The sequence below is a fragment of the Pogona vitticeps genome, chromosome 1, assembly GCF_051106095.1.
Source record: "Pogona vitticeps strain Pit_001003342236 chromosome 1, PviZW2.1, whole genome shotgun sequence".
NCBI classification, from domain to species: Eukaryota; Metazoa; Chordata; class Lepidosauria; order Squamata; family Agamidae; genus Pogona; species Pogona vitticeps.
The window spans coordinates 349,367,727-349,392,191 of NC_135783.1; the positions used below are offsets into that span (position 1 = coordinate 349,367,727).

The 24,465-nt window shown below is 48.0% G+C and overlaps 1 protein-coding gene across 1 annotated transcript; it reads right to left on the bottom strand.

The window, feature by feature from the left end:
* Positions 1-1,627: 1,627 nt before the first annotated feature.
* Positions 1,628-22,652, bottom strand: DACT1 (dishevelled binding antagonist of beta catenin 1). The gene is made up of 4 exons (XM_072986828.2): positions 21,981-22,652; positions 9,502-9,634; positions 7,413-7,568; positions 1,628-5,916 (listed from the first exon to the last, which is right to left on the bottom strand). The coding sequence occupies exons 1-4, from the start codon at positions 22,623-22,625 to the stop codon at positions 4,073-4,075; spliced, it is 2,778 nt and encodes a 925-aa protein (XP_072842929.2). The 5' UTR covers positions 22,626-22,652; the 3' UTR covers positions 1,628-4,072.
* Between the last annotated feature and the right edge of the window lie 1,813 nt (positions 22,653-24,465).

Here is a 24,465-nt window from a genome sequence, read left to right on the forward strand (position 1 = left end):
TTTAAGCAACTGTTATTCAAAAAAAGTAACTTTTCCAAGTTCTGGTTTAACCCTAATTCCTCAGCAAATTTATCTTGGGTTACTCTACTCTACCAGGCTGTATTTGTTAAGGGAAAGTGAGAGACTGAGAGCTCAGAGTTAGAACAGGTGCAACTCAGGTCAAATCGGACAAGACGAGCAAATATTCTTAAACCAAGGATGAATGACCTTCCATGGGTGCCCCAACCTGGGCCATACTGCCATTATTTGCAGCATTTCCCTACTGTATCTAGCTCCTGGCACACTCTAGAGTGCCTACTTCCCAACTGTTTTCTTCTATTTTGGTTTTGTGACTACCCCAGAACCTGCAACAGTGTTCCTGCAAGCAGCGATGGTAAGTGGAGGAGAGCAGAAGTCATTCTATGCTGTTTTTTAAATCTACACCTGCCTTACAGAAGTCCATGGGACATTCTTACAGTCACCGTTCAGTTTTGCGTACAGATGAGCCCAGGTTCAATCCCAATCATCTCCAGTTAAAAAAGAGAGAGATCTAAAATGTTGAGGAAGACCTTTCTCTGGAGAAGACACAGAGCTGTACTATAAGAGAGTTGGCAGTATTAGGCTAGATTCACAAATAACCTGTCTTTGCTGTAAATGTAGGTTATTTGTATCCTATGTTTCCACGTGATCCTGAAAATGTTGTATTGCCTTGTAAATTTAAAACAGTAACTGAAATCAGTCACCCCAGGGTGATTATGTCATTGGCAGGGGTGATTTTTTGGGAACTAAATATTTCTTACTTCTGTCTTGAGGTTCCCACAACTCCTGTGTAATCCCTTTCAACATTGAGTTTTGGGATTAGAGGAGGAAGTCTTTAATTACCGTATTTGCCTGCGTACAAGATGACTTTTTGGCCCTGAAAATATGCCTCCAAGTGGGGGGGTCGTCTTGTACACCGGGTGCATGTCTAGCAAACCCTCCCTCTCTCCCAGCGAAGTCACTTACCTGGTACTAAGATCCAGTAGAGCCCCACTCCTAGCCTGGGAACAGCCTGACTCTAGCGCCGAACAGCTGACTGTCGGAAGAACAGAGAGGCGGCAGCCAATTTGAGATGCGACCACATAGCTGCTGCCTCTCCAAAATGGCTGCCGCCTCTCCAAAATGGCTGCCGCCTCCGAAAAGGAACCAAAAGGGGCAAAAGGAACTCTCCCCATGATGCAGCCAAAGCAGAATCTCGCATGCGGAAGAGGGGGTAGTCTTATACAGCAAGTATATAACAAACTCTACATTCTGAGTGGGAATGTTGGGGGGCCGTCTTATACACCCAGTCGCCTTATACACCAGCAAACACGGTAACAACAACTGCCACCACTGGGATGACTTTACTAGCAGTAATGGCTTTTGTAATTAAAGACTTCCTCCTGCCATCTTGCAGCTCCCCCAGTTCCCAACAAGGAGAAGAATCATACAGGAGCTGTGGAAGCCTTTGGACAAAAGTAGGAATTCTTTTTAAAAAGATTATCCATGATGATATCACTAGCTTTACAAAGATGTAAAATACAGAATAGGACTGTGGGGCCATCAGTTGTTAAGAATTAATAAATTAAAATGAACCAAGATATGCAAGACTGAAATCACTTTGCCCAGCTCCAAACCATCTATTGGTCTTTTTGCCAATCCCCACTCGTGCGAACGCAGCATATTTCCGCACATAAATGAAGAATTCATTGAAACCAAAGTTGAGGATTAACATAACGTTAATGTTCCATAATCCATCCCCGGTCAAAGAAAAGGAGAATAACCAACGTCTGCTTTGGAGGTCTTCTATTTCGAAGCATCTGAAGTGGTCAGAGTTGGAGAGAGGTGTTCTTAATTCCTTCTTTTTTTTTTTCAAAACTAGCACAATGGTCTTTGTTTCGCTACCGTAAAGGCACTAGTATCAACCTTACAACATTTGGAAGTTCAAGTGGCATTGTTCAAGCCGTCCCTTTAAAATTTAATTATGTACATTGAACAACAAAACAGCATTCAGGGGAGGAGGGAGTTATTTACAAAAAGCACCTTGTTTAAGTAGGGAATTGTGCGCTTGAGCCCATGCAGGCCCACCGAGAGCACGCCGGCCAGAGAGAGTTGTTTTTGCAAATTAGTGCACAGCTTGAAAGAGAAGCAGCAGCAGCAGAAACCAAGAAGAGGTTCTGCATAGAACAGGGGTGGGCAATTACTGCCTTCCAGATGTTGCTGGCCTTGCACATCCCATAATCCCCTAGTACTAGGTCTGTTAGGGGTGCCAGGAGTTGCAAATCAACAACCCCTGCAAGTTTGAAGTTGTCTACCGAGGGCACAGAGCAAGACAATTGTTGATCTTATTGCTACTTGAGAATTGCTACCTGTCCAGCAGCAGCTTATGGCAAGCTTCAGAACGGGGGTCTTAAGTGACCCAGTAAATGTTTGTAAACCAGAGGGTATTGTTTGTAAGGCTCTTGACATGCCACAGGCAACCAAGGCAGGCAGGCACAGTTAGGTGAGACGGTAAACATTTTATACGTTTGCAAATCTTCGGCCAGCCAGGCCGGTTAGGAATTCTGGGAACTGTAGTCCAGAAGAGCAACTTTCCGTAGGAGGTGCAGCCTTCCCATTGCCATGATTTAGGATTCCCTACTCTGAGTCCACCAAGGCCGAATGACACATTATAGTCAATGCAGATTGCTCTTATGTTTTCGAAACGCCCCCCCCCCCCCAAAAATAGCTGATGCAAGGAAGGCACCATCAGGCTCGGAACTGCCATGGGAGAGGAAGGGTCCCTTGATTTGGCACAAACAGGCCATGTTCCACATGTAGCAAGGAGGGAAGGTGCTGTCACAGCATCTTACTTCCATGACAAGGAGAAAGGACGGGGGTGAGATTCTCCTCAGGGCTAGAGGAGAGCTGGGTGAAACCTTCCTGATCAGCCATCCCACACGTATGCAATTCAGTTTTGTTTTTTAAGAGAAGAATCGCACAACATGGAACGCTGCATTTATCATAAATGTGGCCTGGCCTTGAGTTATCTTGGTTAGAGTACCAGCTTCACCACAGAGCTGCTTACAGTCTAACACCATATACCCCTGCAAGTTTGAAGCACCTAGCGAGGAAATTCTTTGGATTTCCCATAATTCCCCATTTAGGGAGTTCTAGCTGACTTACACACACCTGACAGGCACCATAATGTAGCTCAGCTGTGAGAAAAGTCCTCAGCTGGGTGGCTCAGAAGCTCAGTTCCACCCAGATTTCGGTTCAGAAAGAACAACGCTGGGGCAGGAACAAGAGCTTGGGTGGAGCGTGGCCTCGCTAAGCCTCAGAACCTTCCTGTTTAGGCCTTCTCTCCTAGGCGAGCCACATTTAGGTGTCTGCAAGGTGTGTGTAAATCAAGTAGGTTTCCCAGAATGGAGAACTACAGGGTATGTCATCCAGAAAATATCTGAAAATCCCAGCCCCAGAGGCACCGACAAGCACCAACAGCATATACCTAGTTACCCATGTCAAGCAGCAAAATGGCACACTTGCCCTCAAGCCTAATCTATCCGTCCAAAAAGTACCCAGCTGGTCTTTCCAGTTGGCAGCTGCCAAGAGGAGGCCATATTTCAAAGCCAAGAGATCAACCATCAGTGGTGTCAAGGGCATGGCCATCGGGGGAATCCCAATGGGCCAAACTGGGATTCTAAGATGGTCAGAGGCTCCCTATTCTGACACTCAAGGGCAGCGAGAAAGGTTTGCCACCTTCACTCAACAGCTGCACAGGGTCTTGTTGTGCTCATTGCCCTCAACGCGCATGCCGTGGGTCACCTGAAAAGGCTGCTGTCAGCACGAATGACTCTGAAACCCTACTTCTTGCAAGTTAAAGGATCCTGTACTTAGAAAGAATCTTCTCAGGTGAGGTGGAAGCCATAGCCTGGCATGACCTGCATGGTTTCCGTGCGCTGAACAAACACCCCACAGAATCTTCCCCAAAACCTGGTGCACATTCTCTCTTTAAACACATACATGGTCTTCCAGTAGTCATGGGTGTGTGATGACCATCAACCTCCCTGTCCCTCTTTTATGACTCATGATGCATTTAGACCGTGGTCATCAGTTTGAGAGACCCAGACCGAAAGCGCAGAATCTTCTTCTTCAGGTTGTGCGAAGCTTTGATCTTAACAAACGTTTTGGCAGCGTTTTCGTGGAGCTCAGGAGCGGCCACTGCCTGGATGGGAAGCGTCTGGACGAACTGGGACCAAATAAATCCCCCGCTCTCATCCGAGTCACTGGTTGTCGTGCTCTCCCCCACAAACTCCACCCCGCTCAAGCTAGACTCGCTGTCCCCAAAGCAGTTGGTGGTATAGTTACTTTTTTCATCCTCGCTCGTGTCCACCACCGTGGAATGGAAAAGGGATTCGCATTCCGCCGAATATTCCGAATCGCTAGCCATGTAGGCGTACGGGCTGTTGTAAGGGTGGGGAACCTGGGAGTAGACGCCGGCGGCTTCTCTCCGGTTCCTCCTCGCCCTCCTGAGGGCCTCTTCGTAAGACGCCTCTGCCGAAAGTTTCCAGCGACGATAATCCGCCCGCTTGTGCTTAGGTTTGGCTACCACTGGCTCACGGCCGTGGGGCCTCAGTGCAGATTTAAGGACACCAGGGGGCCGACCTGGAAGGCCGGCCTCAGGGAGCAAGTGGTGGCTTCTCCTGCCTCGCGAGGCCACCTTTTTCGGCTTTTTTAGCGTCTCCAGGTCTTCTGGGAATCGGCACTTTTTGCTGACAGATTTTCCTTTCTCCCTTCCAAGCGGCGGCCCATTTTCCAGCACCGTGACAAGATGGGGCCTGTGTTTCGTCAAGGAGCTCTTGAGAATTTTGACGCTCCTACTGCCCTTGTGGAGCCTGACTGTTTGTGGCTGAGCTGGTATGTACTGGGCATTCACCAGTAACCCCTCTTCCAGGCTCTGAGGAGACAACCCTTCATTCTTGAACTCCAGGGGAAGCCTGGGCTCCTGAGATGGAGGAGCAGAGAGAGCTGCCTGCGCCCCATTGTTTTTAAACAGTATCTTTTTGGGGAGCTGGGTGGCTTTGCTCTCCTTCAGGAGTGTTGTATGGCGACAGGGGCTTTCTTTAGGACAAGCCCCAAAGGATTGGCCGCTTTCCTTCATGACATCCGCCTTGGTCGCCACAGAACACCGCGTCGCCTCTGGAGGTTTGACACTCCTTATGGGGTGTTTGCTTGGAAGCTCATGATTAGCATTTGGTGGAAAGCCTGGAGGTAGCGCCGTCTTTTGGGTCTCCAGAAGCTCCGTTTCCTTTGCGTGCTGCTTTAAGGGAGAAAAGGCACCATTATCCAGGAGAGCAGCGGTTCCACCAGAGGACGGAAAGGCCTGACTCAAGTTCTTAAGGCTTGAGGTGTTGTTCTGGGCAACGGCCGCCACCTGCCGAACACACAGACTCCCGTGTCTCAAAATCCCTTTGGCTGGGTCCGCGTTCAGGTTTGTTCTTGGCTTGTTAGTCCTCACTGAAGGGGTCTTTTTCTGCACAAGGCTCAAGATGTAACCATCCATCTTCCTGTTGGTTGCCGGACAGGGTGCAGCCTGAGAGTTGTGTGGGGGAACAGAAGGTCCCGATTTCACCGTGTCCGGATCAGGTCCAGGACAAACCCTGACCACGCTGTCACTGGCTTTCTCTTCTCCATCCCGCAGAGGGCTGCTGAGGACCGGCAGGAGAAACATAGGACTCTGCACTGCCACTGCATGCAAGGGGCTAGGATAACGGTATATGTCATTCCCGTTTTTGGACACCAAGTCACACTGATATTTTGGGTGTATATCTGCCAGCACATCAAGGGAATTCGAGTACGGCGTGGCCGGAGACGAGACCATCCCCACCGTCTGGTCTTCAGGCTGGCCCCCTTTGTTATATTCCAGCCAACCAATTAGATCTGAAAGGCAGTAAAAGGAAAAAAGAAGTTAAGGAGATATTCCGTCCTTAATGGGAACATGAACTTACACAACTCAACTCAACCTTCGAAAGGATGTTAACCCTCCTGAAACCAAAATGAAGTTCTGCCTTCTATATTTTTCTAAATCTTTGTAGAACCACAAAATCCAAACAAGACGATACTTGGGGACGCAGAACACGGCTACATGGGCTGTTTAGCCCGCGGTTTGAAGCACTGCAGGGATAAACTGGTGTGGTTAGACGGCTATCAGATGACATTTTTTGCCAGAGCGCCACAGGCTGGCCCCAGAGCATTCATCCCCATACTTTTCTGGACCCTTGTCAAGGGGGCTTCTGCTTTTCTGGTGCCGGTACGAGCGTTCCGTTTGATCAGGACGTGTGATCTCTGGAACTAATCCAAAGCAAGCCTTCCTCTTCCAATCTGCCAATATGGTGAAGTGGCTTAATAAGCAAAGCCTCTTCAGGATCTCTGCTCGGGAGAAATGTTTCAACTGTACGTAGATGACGGCTGATGTGCCGCATCACTTATTTTAAAACAAGTAATGTAGCATCAGCAGTAGTCTAGGTAACTCCATCCGTTGTTTTAAAAAAGAATTTTAAAATATTTTCCTTAAAGGGCAGGTCAAGAAACTGCCTACGTTGAAATTCACGGAAGTGGCTTCGGCTCCAGGCAGTTTCTCAACTGGCTGTTTCAGACTAAACAGAACGGAGCTCAACTATTTATTTGTATTTTATTTGTTTATTTTATTTATATCTTGCCTTCCTCCCCTAGGACCAACCCAAAGCATACATACACATACACACACTGCTTAAAAAAAAACACTAAATTACAATATGTACACACACACACACACACACATATACATGGGTGTGTGTATAAGCAATAAAGTTTAAATTGTAAACAATTAATAAAAACACACAAGAGAAAAAAGACCTGCCATTAAAAGGACCTGATCACAGGCCGGAGGTTTTTTTAAATGTTATTTATTTTATTTTATTTATATACTGCCCCATCAGTGTGAGGCACTATTCTAGGTGTTTTACAATGATAAATAAAATAAAATAAGAACATTTGAAAATAAAAATAAAAATGTTCTTGCTTGCCAGTGAAGGACAGCAAACAGAGGGTCAATCTAGCCTTCCTGTCAAATGGCGGCCACTGAGAAGGCTTTTGGAAAAGGCTTGGGTTCCAAACTACAGCTCCCAGAATCCTCACCGGCACAGCTATTAGCCCCAAATGCAGAAAAGCCACATGACCAATCAAGGACTGGAACTTCCCCAAAGCAACCACATGGCTTGCCTGATTGGATGCATGCCTTCTCCGGCACATGAACCAAAGTGAGAAAGACGTTGTATATGTATCGCAGGCAGCAAACCTCCACTAACAGAGTCTACTTTTAACACCCAGATTCATCCACAGAGGCTGGAGGATCTCCAAGCTCAGGGGACCCTCCGCTATTCCCAGTCTTGCTGTACCTGCGGACTTGGGACGTCCATCGGAGCTGTTCAGGGAGGCATCCAAAGGGCTGCAGAAGCAAGTGCTGGAGTGGCCGCTCGACAGACACTCGCTGAAAACGGAGTTGGAGGAGTTGGAAAGTGAGCCGGAAGCTCCATCGCTGAGTTCATAAAACCCTATTTGAAATGAGTAACAAGAAGAACCCATTAATGGTAGTCATGGTGTGCAGTAAGGAAAAACTTCTTAACTGTTAGAGCAGCACGACAATGGGACCAATGCGCTTGGGAGGTGGTGAGCTCTCCAACACTGGTTAGATTAGGCCTCCTTCAGTCTCGAGAGACCATGGTAACATGTTCTGCATGAGGAGCTTGGAACAGCGCCTGGTGTGGCTGAGAAGGCCAATTCGAGAGTGACAATCCCTTCCACACTGAGGACAAATGCAATCTGTCCCCTGTCCAGCTCCCTGACTTTGCTGGTTTCGTGACTGCCTCTTGGCCTCGGCCTGCTGGACAAGGGTCTCTTCAAATTGGGAGAGGCCGTGATGCACCGCCTGCCTCCAGGCTGAACATTCAGAGGTCAAGGTTTCCTATCTATGGAGGTCTATTCCTAAGGCCTTCAGATCCCGCATGCAGATATCCTTGTATTGCAGCTGTGGTCTCCCTCTGGGGCATTTTCCCTGCACTCATTCTCCATCCAGATCTTTTGAAATCCGACCATCAGCCATTCTCATGACATGCCAGAGCCAATGTAGACATCACTGTTTCAGTAATGTATACGTGCTAAAAACTCCAGCTTGTTCTAGAACTACTCTATTTGGAACTTCATCCTGCCAGGTGATACCAAAACACTGGAAGAGAGAGGAAATTCGATAAACCTCTTTCAGATCTGCTTTGACTTGGATTTTCTGCACTGAGCAAGGGGGTTGGACTCAATGGCCTTATAGGCTCCTTCCAATGCGATTCTATGACTCTAGATTAAATGGCAAATAATGCAAACATACAATGCAAATACTTTGCACTACAACAGAATACTGTAGCGTGGAGAATTTTGCATGCCATACCCTTCTGCAGGACACTCTGTTCCAAACCTTCTCCTCCAACTTTAGCAAACCTCAAGGCTCTGTGACATCATTCCTCTACTTTCCAAGGAACCCTGTTTCAGCTAGAATATATCTCAAAACCCAAGTCTGCTATTACTAACTATCATACCATTGCTTGATAATGAGAATAAGCTACTGTCCTTCATCTTGATAGGATACATTACCAAAGTCAGAGCATAGCTAAAATCAATATTGGGGAATATCTACAATTTGTCCGGTCAGCATTCACGCTCCTCCCAAGGGTCTTTGTTTCACCTTGTATGTAAATATACATCTCAAAATTGGGAAATTGTAGTACTGGAGATTTATTGACACTGCTTTTTTATTTTTTATTTTGAAAAGCATCAAAACACGAACAATCAAACTGACAAATATGAAATAGAATTGCACTAAATATGCCCTTAACTATCAAATTACTGTCATGTATCAACTGCTGGAGGAGACTCTTGAGAGTCCCCAGGACTGCAAAGAAATCAGACCTATCCATTCTGAAGGAAATCAGCCCTCAGTGCTCACTGAAAGGACAGATCCTGAAGCTGAGGTTCCAATCCTTTGGCCATCTCATGAGAAGAGAAGACTCCTTGGAAAAGACCCTGATGTTGAGAAAGTGTGAAGGCAAGAGGAGAAGGGGAAGACAGAGGACGAGATGGTTGGACAGTGTCACCGAAGCGACCAACATGAATTTGGTACCAAACTCTGGGAGGCCGTGGAAGACAGGAGGGCCTGGCGTGCTCTGGTCCATGGGGTCATGAAGAGTCAGACACGACTTAACAACTAAACAACAACAAGGTGCCTATAAGGTAAGTGGACCTCCTGGATGGAGAATTACATAACTGGAGTTCAGAAAATCTGGAAATCCCACCTCCAGCCTCCTCTATGCACAGCTCTCTGAATAGGCATTATGCACAATGCACACAGGCTGCAGGATTCAGGAATAGGTGCGCAGACACTGTCCCAGGTTTCAATGTTGCTTTCACAATGTCTGGTACAGCTTCCAAGGGAACACCTACCTGAGCTGGGACGACTGTCTGTCTCCAGGTGTTCGTCTGCCGTTTTTTCAACATCCAACCTCAGATCACTGATCTGCTTGTCCAGTTCCTGCAGCTGGTTTAACAAGCCGGCATCTCGCCTTCTTAAGCAGTTCTGCAACAGGAACAAAAATAGAAAACCATCCTAAGGCATGAGGAGGAACTTGGGAGCAGTTCCTGAATTCCAGCAGCCAAGGCCCCAGACATTTTAGCTCGCCTTGAGGGTAAGACATGTTTCCTAGCTGTTCCCAATCTGGTTCAACCGAAGCAATGTGTCCCCGCCTGCCCCCATCCTCTGGCACGCATAGTGACTTTTACACAAGGGTAAAAGAGTGCATGCATCATGTACGTGGAGTGTTAAACATGGCATACAGCTGTTTTAGAACACATGCTCTTCTGCTTCTCTATGCATGCCCTAGTAGCATGTCTATTTTTTAAAACAAAATTGCATTACTTCTGGATGAGAGTCAAACCATACCATGAGGTGGTAAGGCGGTCTTCTCAAACAACAGAGGTTGATGTGCAAAAGGGGAAACACAGCAAACTCCCTTGCTCTGTCTCCCCTTTTCTCTGCTCCTAACAATCTGGTTTGCCCCTGCAGGAATTCTGGACAAGAATCATAGAAAAACTGAGTTGGAAACAGGCTATAAGGTCATCGGGTCCAGCTCCGTGCTTAATGCAGGAATCCAGATCTGACAGATGGTCGTCCAATTTTCTCCGCACTTACCACCTTCTGAGATTATTCGTTCCATTGTCGTACTGTTCTAATAGTTAAGATTCTTTTCCCCTGATATTCAGCTTAAATCTGGCTTCCTGTAGCTTGAATCCATTATTACAGGTCTGGCACTCAGATCCTGTCCCCTCCTCTGTAGGAACAACCTTTCAAGTATTGGGAAAGTGCTATCGTATCACCCCTCAATCTTCTTTTCTCAAGGCTAAACATGCCCAATTCTTTCAGCCTTTCCTCATAAGGCTTGGTTTCCACCCCCCTGATCAACCTCACCAACCTCCTCTGAACTTGTTCCCATTTTTCAGCATCCTTCTTGAAGTGTGGTGTCCAGAACTGGACACAAGCCTCAAGGTGAGGCATAACCAGCACTGAATAGAGGGGGACTAAGTACCTCACAGGAGTAGGAGAATATACATCTGTTATGGATAACTCTGTCAGTAGCTAGTATTGTGGATCTGGGACGACAGGAAACATCCCTCTTCTTCCCTCTTGGCCTCATCAGGACAGGCAACATATTCATCCACACAGAAAGAAATTAAAAGCAACTTGCCAGAAAAAAAAAGGGAGGTGGGCAAATTTTGTAAATGCTTTCAGTTTCAGCCTGGAAGGATAAGGCCCACAGAAGATCTGAGAGAGGCAACTGGTCCTAAAGCCCCAGAATTTCCCCACCCCCATGTTATACGATTTGTTTTTAAGATTTTTAATACAGTGGTGCCTCGCTTAACGATGTTAATTGGTTCCCAAAAAAACATCGCTATGGGAAAACATTGCTAAGCGAAACACCATTTCCCATAGGAATGCATTGAAAACCGGTTAATCCGTTCCAATGGGAACGGATTACCGTCCTTAAGCGAAAATCGCCATAGGAAACATCGCTAAGTGATGGAATGCACTGAAGCCTATTCAATGCATTCCAATAGTTTTGACAGGTCCGTTTTCGCTATTTTTAAAGTGTCTTAAAATGTTCAAAAACTGTTTTAAATGCTTGGAATAGTAAACCTTTGCAAACTTAATTTGGCTTTGTTCTGTGTCTTCGTTAATTTTTGGTGAATTTTTTTCTCCCCCATTGGAATGCACTGAACTGTAGAGTTCAATGCATTCCAATGGGGGGGGGAGGAATTCACCAAAAATTAACAAAGAGTCAGAACAAAGCCAAATTAAGTTTGCAAAGGTTTTACAAGGTGCACTAATGATCCCAAGCATTTAAAACAGTTTTTGAACATTTTAAGACACTTTTAAAATAGCAAAAACGGAACATCACTAAGCGAAACAGGGGATCTAAACTGTCATCACTAAGCGAGGCAAGGTCCCAAACATCACTATGCGAAATTTCCCCATAGGGAACATCGCTAAACGGAGTGCAAAATCGCTCCAAAAACCTCATCGCTAAGCGAATACATCGTTAAACGAGGCAATCGCTAAGCGAGACACCACTGTAATTGTTATGATTCTTCATGTCTCTTCATAATGTTTAGTCAGTATCTCCTTTCCTGTACAGTGAACCCTCGACCTACAGACTTAATCCGTATTGGAACGGTGGCCGCAGGTCAAAAAGTCCGCAGGTCGAAAATGCATTTCCCATAGGAATGCATTGAAAACCCATTAATCTGTAACCGGCTGAAGAAAAAAAAATACCCCCACACTCATCAAAAAATTAAATACACCTTACGGGTCCAAAGCCTTCCAGGGGTCCCCCGCCGCTGCCATCGCCACTGCCCGAAGCCTCCAAGGGCTTTCCCGCAGCTACCTCACGGGGTTCCCCGCCCCCGCCAACGCAGGCTTTCCCAGGGTGGACCGAGCCTCGGGGTACCTCCAAGATGCTTCCCATGGTGGCGAAGAAGCCCTGGAAGGCATCCGGAGGCACGATCATATTTGAATTAGGCGCTTTCCCCGCCTCCCCCTTCCGGTCCGTAGGTCCATTCTCTGGCCGCAAGTCGATGGAAAAGTTTTGCAGCCGGAGGAGTCTGTACCTCGAAAAGTTCGCAAGCGGAGCCGCGCACAAGTCGAGGGTCCACTGTAACTTGAATCCATTGTTTCGGGTTCTACCTTCTGAAGCCACAGAAAACAAACCTGACTTACACACAACAGCCCTCCCTTCAAATATTTAAAGATGGCTATTATATCACCTCAACCTTTTCTTTCCAGGCTAAACATAATCCAGGTCTCTCAGACACGTCACATGACTTGCCCTGTGCTGGATCAGGCCAAGGGCCTATCTAGTCCAGTTTCCTGTATCTCAACAGTAGCCCCACCGGATGCCTCTGGGAGCACACGAGACAACTAGATACCTGTCTCCTGATCCCCCTTCCCTGCATCTGGCATTTTTAAGTACCTTCCTTCTAAGCCTGGAGGATTATACCTCCCTATCATGGCTTGTCACCTGTGATGGACTTTTCCTCCAGGAATCTGTCCAATCCCCTTTGAAAGGCATCACCACATCCTGTGGCAAGGAGTTCCACAGAGATTTTTGTCATCTTGGTCAGTGTCTTCTGGACAAGTTTGGACTTGACAACCTCGTTCTTAATCTGTCCTGCCCAGAGCTGGACAAAACAGGGAAAAACAGGCTGACATTTACTTTTATTTGAGAAAATTATGTTTAATTACCTCTTTTAGAACCTTTCTTACTGTCAATGTCAAGTTGACTGGTCAACAGTTATCCATATTCTCTTCTTCCCCCTTTTAGAAGATGGGGAAATTTGTTCACCTTCCATCTTCGGAGACCTCCCAATTTCTGGCTCTTCAGCCAGATACCTAAACCACTGACAGGGCTTTCCAGCTAGTTAGATACCCCCCCCCTTACTTCCTCTTTATTTATCTTAGGTAGCTAGTCCTTCATTGCCTCCTTTATTTGAACTGAACTAAGGTCAAACAATGTCTTCCTTGTCAGGCAAGACAGAAGCAAAGTAGATGTTCATTAGGTTTCACCTCCTCTCTGCTACCCACTAGGGTTTCCCCCACCCTTTCCAAGCAGTGGACCTAGGTGTTTTTTTTGGGGGGAGGGGGGGTCTCTTTGTTTTCTCTTCCTCCAGGCATAAGGTGGCTATTTTTAACTTCTCTTGCAAGCCTGAGCGCATTTTGAGCCCTTCAGAAGATAGAATCGATTTTTAGAAGATCAGATGCACCCGTCTGCTTGTTTTCCGGTTTAACACAAACATTAACCCTTTCATCATTAATGCGACAACATTTAACAGGCTATTTTCAAGCTCTATAGAGCCCCAAGCTATATCCTGCATTTTTTCCTGCACTTCCGCAGAATAACAGCTCCGTGGAGATTCAAAAGGACCAAAGAGGAGCCTCCTCTAACCATTTCAGGCCAGGAACCTAACCTCATTTTACAATGCGGGTATTTGTTATCGTCGCAGCTGTTCACTAAGCAACTAACTATACGTCCCTGGGATGCCAGCTACGTCAAGGCAATGAAAGGACATGCTATAATTCTCTTTCTGGTCCTCAATTATACAAACACCTTGCTTTTTTTTGAAACAACAAGATCATTGAGGCAGTTCAGCAAAAAGGTACTCTTGATGTAAATTGCTGAAAGAAATGTGTTTTAAATAAGCTTATTAACCCCTGGTCAGAGTAATCAGTTTTCCTGCTGAATCTTATAATTATATCTATCCATCAACCACCCTGTTGTAGAAAGCTTTTATCTATATTTTGCTTTGTATCTTCCCAGGTTTCACTGCACTGCCTTCGAGAAGGTGCTGCTCTTCAGAATGCCAGGAAATTCATTAATTCAGCGAGACCTTGTCTAGTGAAATAAAACAAGGCAATGCTTTTACTTGCCAGATACTGTCATTCAAGGCCAGTTCCACCTGCCTAAGATCTGTTCACTTTCTCCTACAAATTCTAAATTGCTGGCATGGGCAATATTCTCGAAGCATGGGTCCAGGTTATCCTAAGGATGAGATTCTCCCCTATGAGCCTGCCAAGGTCCTGAGATTTCCAGATCTAAGATCTCTTAGCAAGAGACCCGTGGCGCAGTCGTTAAACTGCAGTACTGCAGTCAAGACTCTCTGTTCACAACCTGAGTTCAATCTCAAAGGGTTCAGGTCTCCGTTTCAAGGTTCACTCCACCTTCCATCCTTCCAAAGGGACAAACTGAAAATAAGGGGGCCTTCTCAGTAACTTAACTAAGTCCAGAATTAAATATTATTTCATTCTCCTAGCACAGATAGGAAATCTTTTTAAAATGTTCTGGACTACAACTCCCAGAATCCCACAGTAGCCATGCTGGCTAAGGATTCTGAAAAGTAAAGGTTCCCCTTGACAATTTGTCCAGTTGTGTCCGAATTTAGGGCGCAGTGCTCATCCCCGTTTCCAAGCCATAGAGCCAGCGTTTGTCCGAAGACAATCTTCCATGGTCACGTGGCCAACACGACTGGACGCGGAATGCCGTGACCTTCCCACCGTGGTGGTACCTATTTATCTACTCGCATTTTGTATTTTGCATGCTTTCGAACCGCTAGGTTGGCGGAAGCTGGGACAAGCGACGGGAGCTCACTCTGTCACATGGATTCAATCTTACGACTTGTAGGTCTTCTGACCTTGCAGTACAGAGGCTTCTACAGTTTAACCCACAGCGCCACCATGTCCCTCGTGGATTCTGAGAACCATAGTCCAAATGAGTCACATTTCCACCAGAGGGTTTGCCTTGATCTGGCCCTATCTGGGTGATCCAGCTTCAATTCTGTTCATATGGACTTGATGTCTGCACCCATAAACCTCGCAGTTCAATAAATTGCTATTATTGAACCCAATTAAGCAGCAATTCCACTCTGTAAAAAGTATGAGTAGGAGCTGTGAAAATAATTTCGCCAAAGTTACTGAATCCTAGTTACTGAATCCTGGTGCCATTCCTACCAAAAAATGCATTCCTTCAGAGAATATATATGGATTATTATTTACAGTGGTGCCTCGCAAGACGATGTTAATTCATTCTACAAAAAACATTGTCTTGTGAAAACATCGCCTTGCGAAACGCGGTTCCCCATTGGAATGCATTGAAATCTACTTAATGCGCTCCAATGGAAAAATTGTTGTTTTGCGAAAATCATCCATAGAAAACATCATCTTGCGAAACGCGGTTTCCCCATTGGAACACATCAAAATCTACTTAATTTGTTCCAATGAGAAAAATCGTCCATAGAAAACATCGTCTTGCGAAGCGCAACAGCAATCACAAAAGCTAATTGTCTTGCGGATTCATCGTCTTGCGAGGCAATCGTCTTGCAAGGCACCACTGTATATGGCATAATCAATGGATACGAAGCTTTCCAAAATTTCATAGCAAGAGGGGTAGTACTTCCCTGCTGACAAAAGGCTTATAGTGCAATTTACCAACAAAAGAGAAGGTGACAAAATAAAATGAGATGGTGTAGCAGATTCCAAATGATTTGATGAGTGATTTGTCAACGAGTGATTGGCGGAGATGCGTTTGTATAGACTTAAGCTTGGTTTTCATGGGGGTGGAACTTAAAGAGGTAAACAGGAAAAGTCCATTTGGAAACCAGAATCTGAAGCACAACTTGGAAAAGTTACATATTTGAAGTACCGCGCCCAGAATTTCCTGGCCAGCAAGCATCCAAAACCGTAACTTTCTCTGTTTTTGACCCCTGAAGAAGCTTCAGGCCCTCAGCTATGCTTTCTCTCTGTGAACTGAACTAACTCAGCCTTCCTAAGTCCCCTGTCTTCCAGACTCAAAGGCACCTAACCATGGGATGAAATCAATCAGAAGCCAGGCTCAACTCTGGTCCATGACGGGACTTCAGAAGAACAAGGGACATGGTCAATTCACAGAGAAAGAGGAGAAAACATCTTTCGGCCTGAGGCCTAATGGTGTGTGGAGTGTGGAACCGAGCACGGAATGCACCACAGCACACAGGCGATGACCTAGTTCTCACTAGGGCAGGGAACTTATATCAACCATTCTTCTTTAGAGCAGGTCCAAATGCTCCTCCATGCTCAGATGGCGCCCGTGCACACTGGTGGACAGGGAGTTTCAGATCAGGCAGGCTCGAGTTCTTCTGTATGGAAAACACTGGTTTTGTGCTCTGGCACATGGGAATTCTATAAAGTCTAAAATGCGGGTGTCGCTTTGGCATCACCGCTTGGCATCCTCAACCGGTGGCCAGACACCATGGACTCCCAACACAGCCTGTTCCCAAAGGCATCATCGGTTGGTACCATCTCCTCACAAGCGTTGGCCTACCAACGGATAGTCATGATGACTGTTCAGCACTCGGATCCCACATGGACAACCACAGTGACTTCCCAACCATGCTTGGAAATTCAACAGTCACAAGTCAAACCCTACTTCCTACTTGGGTTCAATGTCAAAACCGTGATCTGCTCCACAAGAAGCCTCCAATATCTAGCATGCACCTTTTAGCTGCCTCCCTTGTTTTCTCTGTTTGATGTCTGTCCTCTGCCATCTCGCCAGCTCCTTCTGCCTCCTCTGTCTGCCATCTTCTGTCTGTCCCTCTTTGCTCTTACTCTTCCTATTGTTTTCCTCCGTGCTCTTTCCCTCTGGCATCTGCTGTGTCCTCTGTTGCCTGATTTGTGACACAGAGGTCATAAATCCCATTTCTGCATGCCAGAGGGGGCCACTGGTGAACAACAGTGGCGTGGTCACAAAAGCAGGGGTTGAAAAGTGAACGGTCTGGGGCGGTCTATGGCGCACCTTGTTGCCATGATGGATTAGAATCAATTGTTCCCAATCCCCAGATATTCTTGGACTGCAACTCCAGACATCCTCGACACTACAGCTAGTGGTGAAGGCTTATGGGAGTTTTAGCCCCCATTCGGATAGCTCAGTGGCATAGGTCTCTGGCTGTGGAGCCAGTGGCGGAGAGTTCAGCCCCCCCCCCATCGTGACTCCTTGAGAGGGGCTGGACCGGATGAGCCATAGGGTCCCTTCCAGCTGTGTAGTTTAAAGGTTTAACATCTGGGGACCCACGGTTGGGAACCACGGGACTAGATGGTGGTCTAGACAGAACTTCGCTCTGACCCAGCAGGACCTTCTTACAGTACATTCTTAAACCTGAGAGCCAGCGCTATTTCGGGGGTTTGAGAGAAACTGAAATGCCACTGTTACCACCACCACCACCAGAAGCCACCAAAGCGAAAGAGGCCTCTCAGTGGGCATCCTGCCACGGCCATCTCAAAATTCCAGTTGGCCCAGTGGTGTAGACATTGTGAGAACTGCAGGCTGATCTGTGGCGGAAGGAAACAAAGTCTGTGCATGAGCTTGCCATCACCAGTTACGTAGGAAAAGTGGTGGCGCAAAGCAGAGGATAAATAAACCAGCCCGTTGGGAAATTGGTGGCATGTAGAGAGAAGCAGTGGCTCAGTAAAGAAGACTTTAATTCAGCCCCCAAAGGTGACCCACTGAAGCTGATGGGACCTATGGGTGAAAACATCCACTGCAGCCAGATGTGACCAAACCCTGTCTTCTAAGACTGTAACCTGTCCAAAGGGTTATGATCCTAAATCAGAGGGAAAGGAGACCCTTTTAACCTGCCCTCCAAGAAAGAGCTAATGTCTCCCTATCATGTGCACACACCCTCCCATTAACAAAACTTCTATGGAGAAATCAAAATCTGATTAAAAGACAGGGAATCAGAGAATCGCTGAGTTGGAAGAGGCTTACGAGGCCAATATTGGCTTGGATCATGAAAATGTGCTAACATAGTCACTTTGTTTTAATTTAACGAAAGTCATCTGCGACCAGCCAGTCTTCAAAAGCACACTTTTGTGGGGCAAGAAGAACCTAATCTGCACCACCCAGGCAGCAGGAGACTGTGGTGCTGTTAAATAAATACAAAAATCTGTGAAGTCTAACCCTTTACAAGCTTAAAACAGAATAAAATGAATCAAAGCCTTGCCAATCTGTAAAGTCATTAAACGCATTCTAAACATGAATATCGAGAAAACCAAGCTCAGTGTTATGAGCAAAAGGCATGCAGATCATGAATAAGGTGTTCCAAAGGAAGGTCTGAGGTGCAAATATAAGCACCTCAATTTGGTGGAATGAACAGTAGGCTATGAATTGCACAATAAAAGTTAGAACAGCAATAGCCCAGAGTAGCTTCCTTAAGACAGGAGCCTAACACAAAGAAAAAACTTTAAAATGGGATTTTGAGAAATGTGCGTGGCGTGGAATTGCAGACTTTTAGCACAAGCAACCATTCAAAAGTGAGCAGCATTTGAACTGGGGATTTATCGCAGGAGGCTAAGAACTGCTTGGATCGACCAGCTGGCCCATGGAGAAAGGCTAAGGCGAAAGAATGAAGATCAAGGTATCGTGCCTCGGAGGCAGTACAAAATCCACATTCAGAGCAGCTACATCCGAAGGGTGTACAGTTACCCTGTTGTCCAACGTCTCATTGTAGCAGAAGAAGAGGAACCAGCAGGACACACACGGGGGGGGGGGGTGTCCATAAAAAGAACTGTATTGCACAGGATGGTGATGACCTGGCTGCTGTTTATCTGGCCACACGGAATATCCACAAACTTTCAAACTGCTCAGGGAATGCAGCTGCTGGAATGTTTGCACTCCAGCTTCTGTGAGACAAAGGAAAACTGACCGTTTCACTGGGGTTAAAACCACTCCCAAGGCTTTCCTGGAAGGGGCAGGGAGCATCTCACTCCAATACTTTGCTGTGTGTGCCTTCTGTTGTCACTGCACACCCAAGACTTGGCAACGCGCTGGGGCTGGTTCTTCGCGAACACCCTTCGCCAGCCCGTGCTTTCCTGCCTGTCCTCCCATCGTTCCATGACTCCTTGGAGAAGTTCCAAATCTTAATAACTAGTTCAAAACTGAACCTTGTGATGTCCGAGTGACCCTCATTTGGAGCAGAAAGCGCTTCTATCTATTTTTATTAATTCTGCACCACTGCCTTGGGAGAAGCTGCGTTTTGTTGGCCCAGAAACCTTACCCGTCCTCAGCAGGGAATTCAGACTTCTGCTGCACCCAGTACACAAACCGCTCCACTCCCTGGCCCCTCCGGCGAAAACCTCACACACTGGAAGCTGTGTCCATCCTGCTGTTATTATAACACGGCTAAAGTATCAGCCTTTCCTCCAACTTTTTCCTGTAAAATCCCCTCTGAGAAGAACAAGCAGAGGGAGGCCCCTGGAAATGGCGAGAGGCACAATCTAGCAGAGAATCTCCGGGTGCATAAGACTTGCGGAAAGGGAAAATGGGAAATGCAAAAAAAGGGACTTCTTTACGGTAGTGAGCAACTCCCCTCTACTGTATGAGCCCTGCTGGGATACAGCAGCAGCTTCACCCTAGGGTGGGCGGGAGACACTAACCCAGCAAAAAAAAAGCACCCATTTTTGCCTGCAGCTCCATCACTTGGCTGGCAACGCTTGAAGCCTGCTGCAGCAGGGGGCGGGAGCAACGCAATAGCAGGAACGCAGGAGCTCCCTCCCATGCCTTTTTCTGTAAGACAGCTGGGGGGGGGAACTGGCATCCATTGTCCTCACAAGGGATCCCCCCCCCCAGCTCAAGTACTTTCACTCCCCTTTACTGGCACATGGCAGAAAAACCCAATTAGCTGATGCTCAGGAGGACCGTTTTTTTCCCCCATCTCCCTCTCTTGCTCTCCTCCTCTCCAGGAAAGCAGCCGGTAAAAACCACGCCACTGACAGAAACTCCATAAAACAAGGGCCTTCCCTCTTGATTCCCACACCGGCTGATCCCCAGCCATCAGCCCAGGCAATGCAAAAAATCATTTCTCAAGTAGATGCCCAAAGAGGCTTCCACTAGTGGGTGTGTCACCCCCACCCCCAGCAACCCCTCTATCTGGTCTTCACACCCACACCCGTGGACAGGAGGTCAAAGTGAGATTCCCAAATCCCCAGGGAGAAATAAATCAAGGACTGCATCAGTTGCAACACCAAAGACTGGAAAAATGCTTAGACGGATGGGAGAGTGGGTTACTAGGAGCTCTTCCCTATGGTCGTATTCAGCAGGGCACAATGACACAAAAAAAAATCTCTTTCCCTCAATTGGAAGCTGCAGTAATTAATCACAATACACTAACAGCTGCGGTTGCTACTGTTAGTTCACAAGAGGATGTGCTGGCTGGCAAGGAAGCACAAATAGACAGTATTATTACTATTACTATTACTATTACTATTACTATTACTATTACTATTACTATTACTATTACTATTATTATTATTATTATCATTATCATTATCATTATTATCATTATTATCATCATTATCATTATCATCATCATCATCATCATCAAAGTACACTGCCTCAATTGCATTTCTGCCCCAAGACTGTCCCTGTGGGTTCTTCTAAAAAAGCAAAACGCAGAGACAGGAGAAGCCAACATCTATTACATGTCTACATCTTTGGAAAGAACCTTTCCAAGCTGGGGAAGCTGATCAACCCTTGCTCCCCAAAAACAGAACCCTCCCCCCAATGCTTCCCTTTCTGGCTTTTAAAGAGACACAGAGAAGAGAGGAGGATTATATTTTACAGGACCAGGGAGAGGGGGGAACCAGTCTCCACCAACCATCCAACATGCCCACATGCCCCCTTTTGCTTATTTTATTCTTGGTTAGAGAGGGGGACCTCCATACCTCGTTTACACCCTCCTTCACCCCAAGTCCCCCTTTGCTTTTGACCTCTATAAGGCACATCCCAGGTTTATTTTGCGCAGAGACTGAAAAGGTGCCCCCTTTCTTTCGACTACAACCCCCAGGATCCCCAAGGTAGGTAGGTTGCTGTAGTCGAGAAACACACACACACACACACACACACACACACACACACACACACACACACACACACACACACACACACACACACACACACACACACACACACACACACACACACACACACACAGAGAGAGGGAGAGGCTCTCTTCCAAGGTCTCTCATATACACCCATCATCCGACCAGCTCCCTCTCCTCTCCTCCCACCTCGCAAGTCAAGCGGACCTCCAGCCTTTCTGGAAAGGGAGGTATGGAAGCCATCAGCACCCAAGGGAGAGAGGCTCAGCACCCCACCCCGCCGCAAATTCCGAAAGGGACGCCTCTGTCGTCTTATCTCCTCTGTGACATTTTTTGGGGGGGAAGCCCTGACTATCACCCCCACCCACCCCCTAAAACCTCTCCGCAGCACCCAAGTCTTGGGCGCCACGGCCCGCGCAAGCTGCCCACCAGGTACTCCCGGCGGCGGGAAGGGCGAAACCCCAAGGAGGGAGCGGGATCGCGCCCACCCTCCTCCCCGACATTCGCCGAAAAGACGCAACTCTGGAACTTAATGTAATTCGGAAACAAAGGGTTTCCTCCGGGAAAGCTGGCGACGCGTCGGGGGTGAAAAAAATTTTTTTTTAACCGGTCCAATCATACAGGGCATCTCCCCCAAAATCTTGCATTTAATTCATTGGGCAGCACAGATGCTCAAAGGCAGTCTCACTCCCTTTGACCGGCTCGATCTCTCCCGGGGGTGGGGTGGGGAGATCCATCATCCTCCTTCAAGACAGCGGGGAAGAAGAGGAGCGGGGGCTCCCATCCGCCCCCCTCTCCGAGGCGCAGGGACGGGAGGAGCGCTCCGCACACGCTCAGAGGCACTCTGGCCACGGCTCCCAAGCGAGCCTGGGGGAGTTTGGAGGGGGGATTGCAGCGCCGGCCGGGGTCCCGATGGGGCCAACCCCGCTTCCCTCCCGCGCCCGCCTCTCGCCCTCCCCGCGGGGCTCACCAGCTGCCTCCGCAGGAGCAGGATGTTCTCCTCCAGGACCTTCTCCTCCAAGCTCCGCGGGCCGGGGGCCGGGAGGGCCTGGGGGGCCGGGTTGCCGTCGGCGGGCCCCTCGGCCCACGGGAGGGGGTTCGGCGGCGAGGCGTCCAGGAGGCGCCGGACGCGCAGCTCTTGGCGCTGGCGCAGCAGCCGCAGCTCGGCCAGCCCGGCCAAGGTGGCCTCCAGGCGCTCCCGGGTGCGCAGCCGCTCCGCCGCCGCCTCGCTCCGGGAGCCCTCGCGGGCCGCCGCCGCCGCCGCCGGTGGGGCCTCCGCCTTCGGCCCCGGGGGCTCGGCGCTCGCCTTCATCCTCCCCGCCCGAGGGAGCCTCCTCCGAGCGCCGCCGCCGCCGCACCACCACCAGCCGCGCGCCCGCCTGCCGGAGCTCAGCCGGCGCGGAGAAGCCAAGCCGGCGCCCCGCAGCAGCAGCCGCAGCAGCCGCCCCCTCCGGGCAGAGGCAGAGGCAGCGGCCGCATCCCGGCAGCAGAGGAGTCGGAGGCTGACTCGGCGTGGCCGCCTTCCCCGGCCGCTGGAGCTCGCCTCCTTCCGAGCGCCCTTTTGCCTGACGGGCTCCTCCCCTCGCTGGCTCGCCCGGCGGCGGCGCCGCGGCATCGCCCCCCGACGACGACGACGACGGCGAGGAGGAGGAGGAGGAGGAGGAGGAGGAGGAGGAGGGAAGGCGGCAGCGGCGTCTCCTCCTCCGCCTGGCCAGCCAGCCGGCCTCTGAGGCGGCGTCGAAGGAAGGCAGGGAAGGAGGGAGGGAGGGAGGTCCCCCCCCCGGCGCGTCCTGCCTGGCCAGAGCCGTCGCCTCCTCTTGAGGGGCTCCTCGGTGTCCGGCTGGAGTAGCCCCGCGGCTCCCCCTGCCTTTGTCTGGAGGGACAGAGAGACAGAGACGGGGGGGGGGAAGAGAGCTTTAAAAACACTTCAACACCCCCCCTCCACCACCACCCCCAAAAACACACACACACAACCCGTTCATTTTTGTCGTCGCTTTCCTCAAGCGAGGTGGCGGCCAGCTTTTTTGGCCAATTCGCATCTATCCAGAGATGGGAAGATTCAAAAAAAAAAAATCCATGAGGGGAGGAGAGGGAATATCTGGAAATTTTGCATCTCTGCTGAAGAGTCTTCAGTAAATTTTTCATTTTTTTCCCCCTGAGGGGAAAAAGTTTTTTTTTCCTGGGGAAAGAAGGGGGGTATTTCTAGAAACGTTGCATCTCTCTTACTGAAGAGGCTTCAATAATTTTTCACTTTTTCTGGGGAAAAAAACGTTTTGAGAGTTTTCAATAAATGTCCCATATTTTTCCGGGGAATGGGGGAGTTTTTTTTTTTCCCCTGGGGTCAAAAAATGAAATTTCCACAAATTTTACATCTCTCTACTGAAGTAAATTTCCACTTCGGCATAAAAAAAAAGTTTCACCCTCTTTTTTTCTTGAGAAAATTTGAATTTTTCAGAAATGTTGCATCTCTAATACGATCGTGTGTGTGTGTGTGTGTGTGTGTGTGTGTGTGTGTGTGTGTGTGTGTGTGTGTGTGTGTGTGTGTGTGTGTGTGTGTGTGTGTGTGTGTGTGTTCACAGATATGCCACTCAGAGTAGACCATTGGTCTAGATGGCAGGGTATAAACATAATTAATTTTGCAGTTTGGGGTTGTTGTTTTTCTCCACTGGATTTTGCGCCGGGGAGTATCGAAGGAGGAGAAGGGTTCAAGACCCACCTGTTCTGAAGCAAGGGCCAGCCGGTCCTATCATTAGGCAACATCTCCTGGGTTACTTCTGGCGGCATATTCTGGGAGGCGGCAATAAGCTGTTGAAGGAGAGAGCTGTGTGCTATGAAGCCGGCCCAGGACTCTAAAATAGCTTTTCCGTCAGTATCTCGTGTGGAAGAAACAATCTGTAGAACCCATTTTTGAATAAAATAGGAATAAATCATAACTTGCACACCAACATGCTTCGTGTAAGATCTTGTTGTAATGGGAACCCTGGCCTCTACCCCAACTAAATAAGATGCAACGATTAAAAAGATAACAGCCAAAATGGGAAAGGAAAACTTTCTGAAACATTCTAGTGCTAGAAAAGTAAGACTTATTTTTTTAAAAATAAATGATATAATAAATAAATATGGAATAATTTCTCCAGGTATGTTCACCTTGCATTCTCTTGAGGATCTTTTTTAGCATCAGCCTGACATTTTTATTGTCATGCCAGTCTTTGATATGCATTTATATGTTTATGAACCTCCCTGGGGAAATTATTCCATATGTTAAAACTGTTGCGAAGGCCTGGTTTCTCCCTGGAAGCTGGAGGATCAGAATCAGGCCCTCGGTTGACCATCCCTCTTCTGCTCCCCAGTTGCTAGAGGGAAGGGCATCGGCAGGACACGAGTGCAAGTTCAGCCCCATGACCCAGTGACTGTTATCCAAAAGGTATGCTACTCTGGATCCTAAAGGATGATAC

Excerpts from the sequence above, each read along its gene's own strand:
- DACT1 (XM_072986828.2), bottom strand. The coding sequence starts at position 22,625 with ATGCCGCGGCGCCGCCGCCGGGCGAGCCAGCGAGGGGAGGAGCCCGTC. Across the intron at positions 9,635-21,980 it reads TGCTCCTGCGGAGGCAGCTG|AACTGCTTAAGAAGGCGAGA; the intron begins GTGAGCCCCGCG and ends TTCCTGTTGCAG. Across the intron at positions 7,569-9,501 it reads AGACAGTCGTCCCAGCTCAG|GGTTTTATGAACTCAGCGAT; the intron begins GTAGGTGTTCCC and ends CATTTCAAATAG.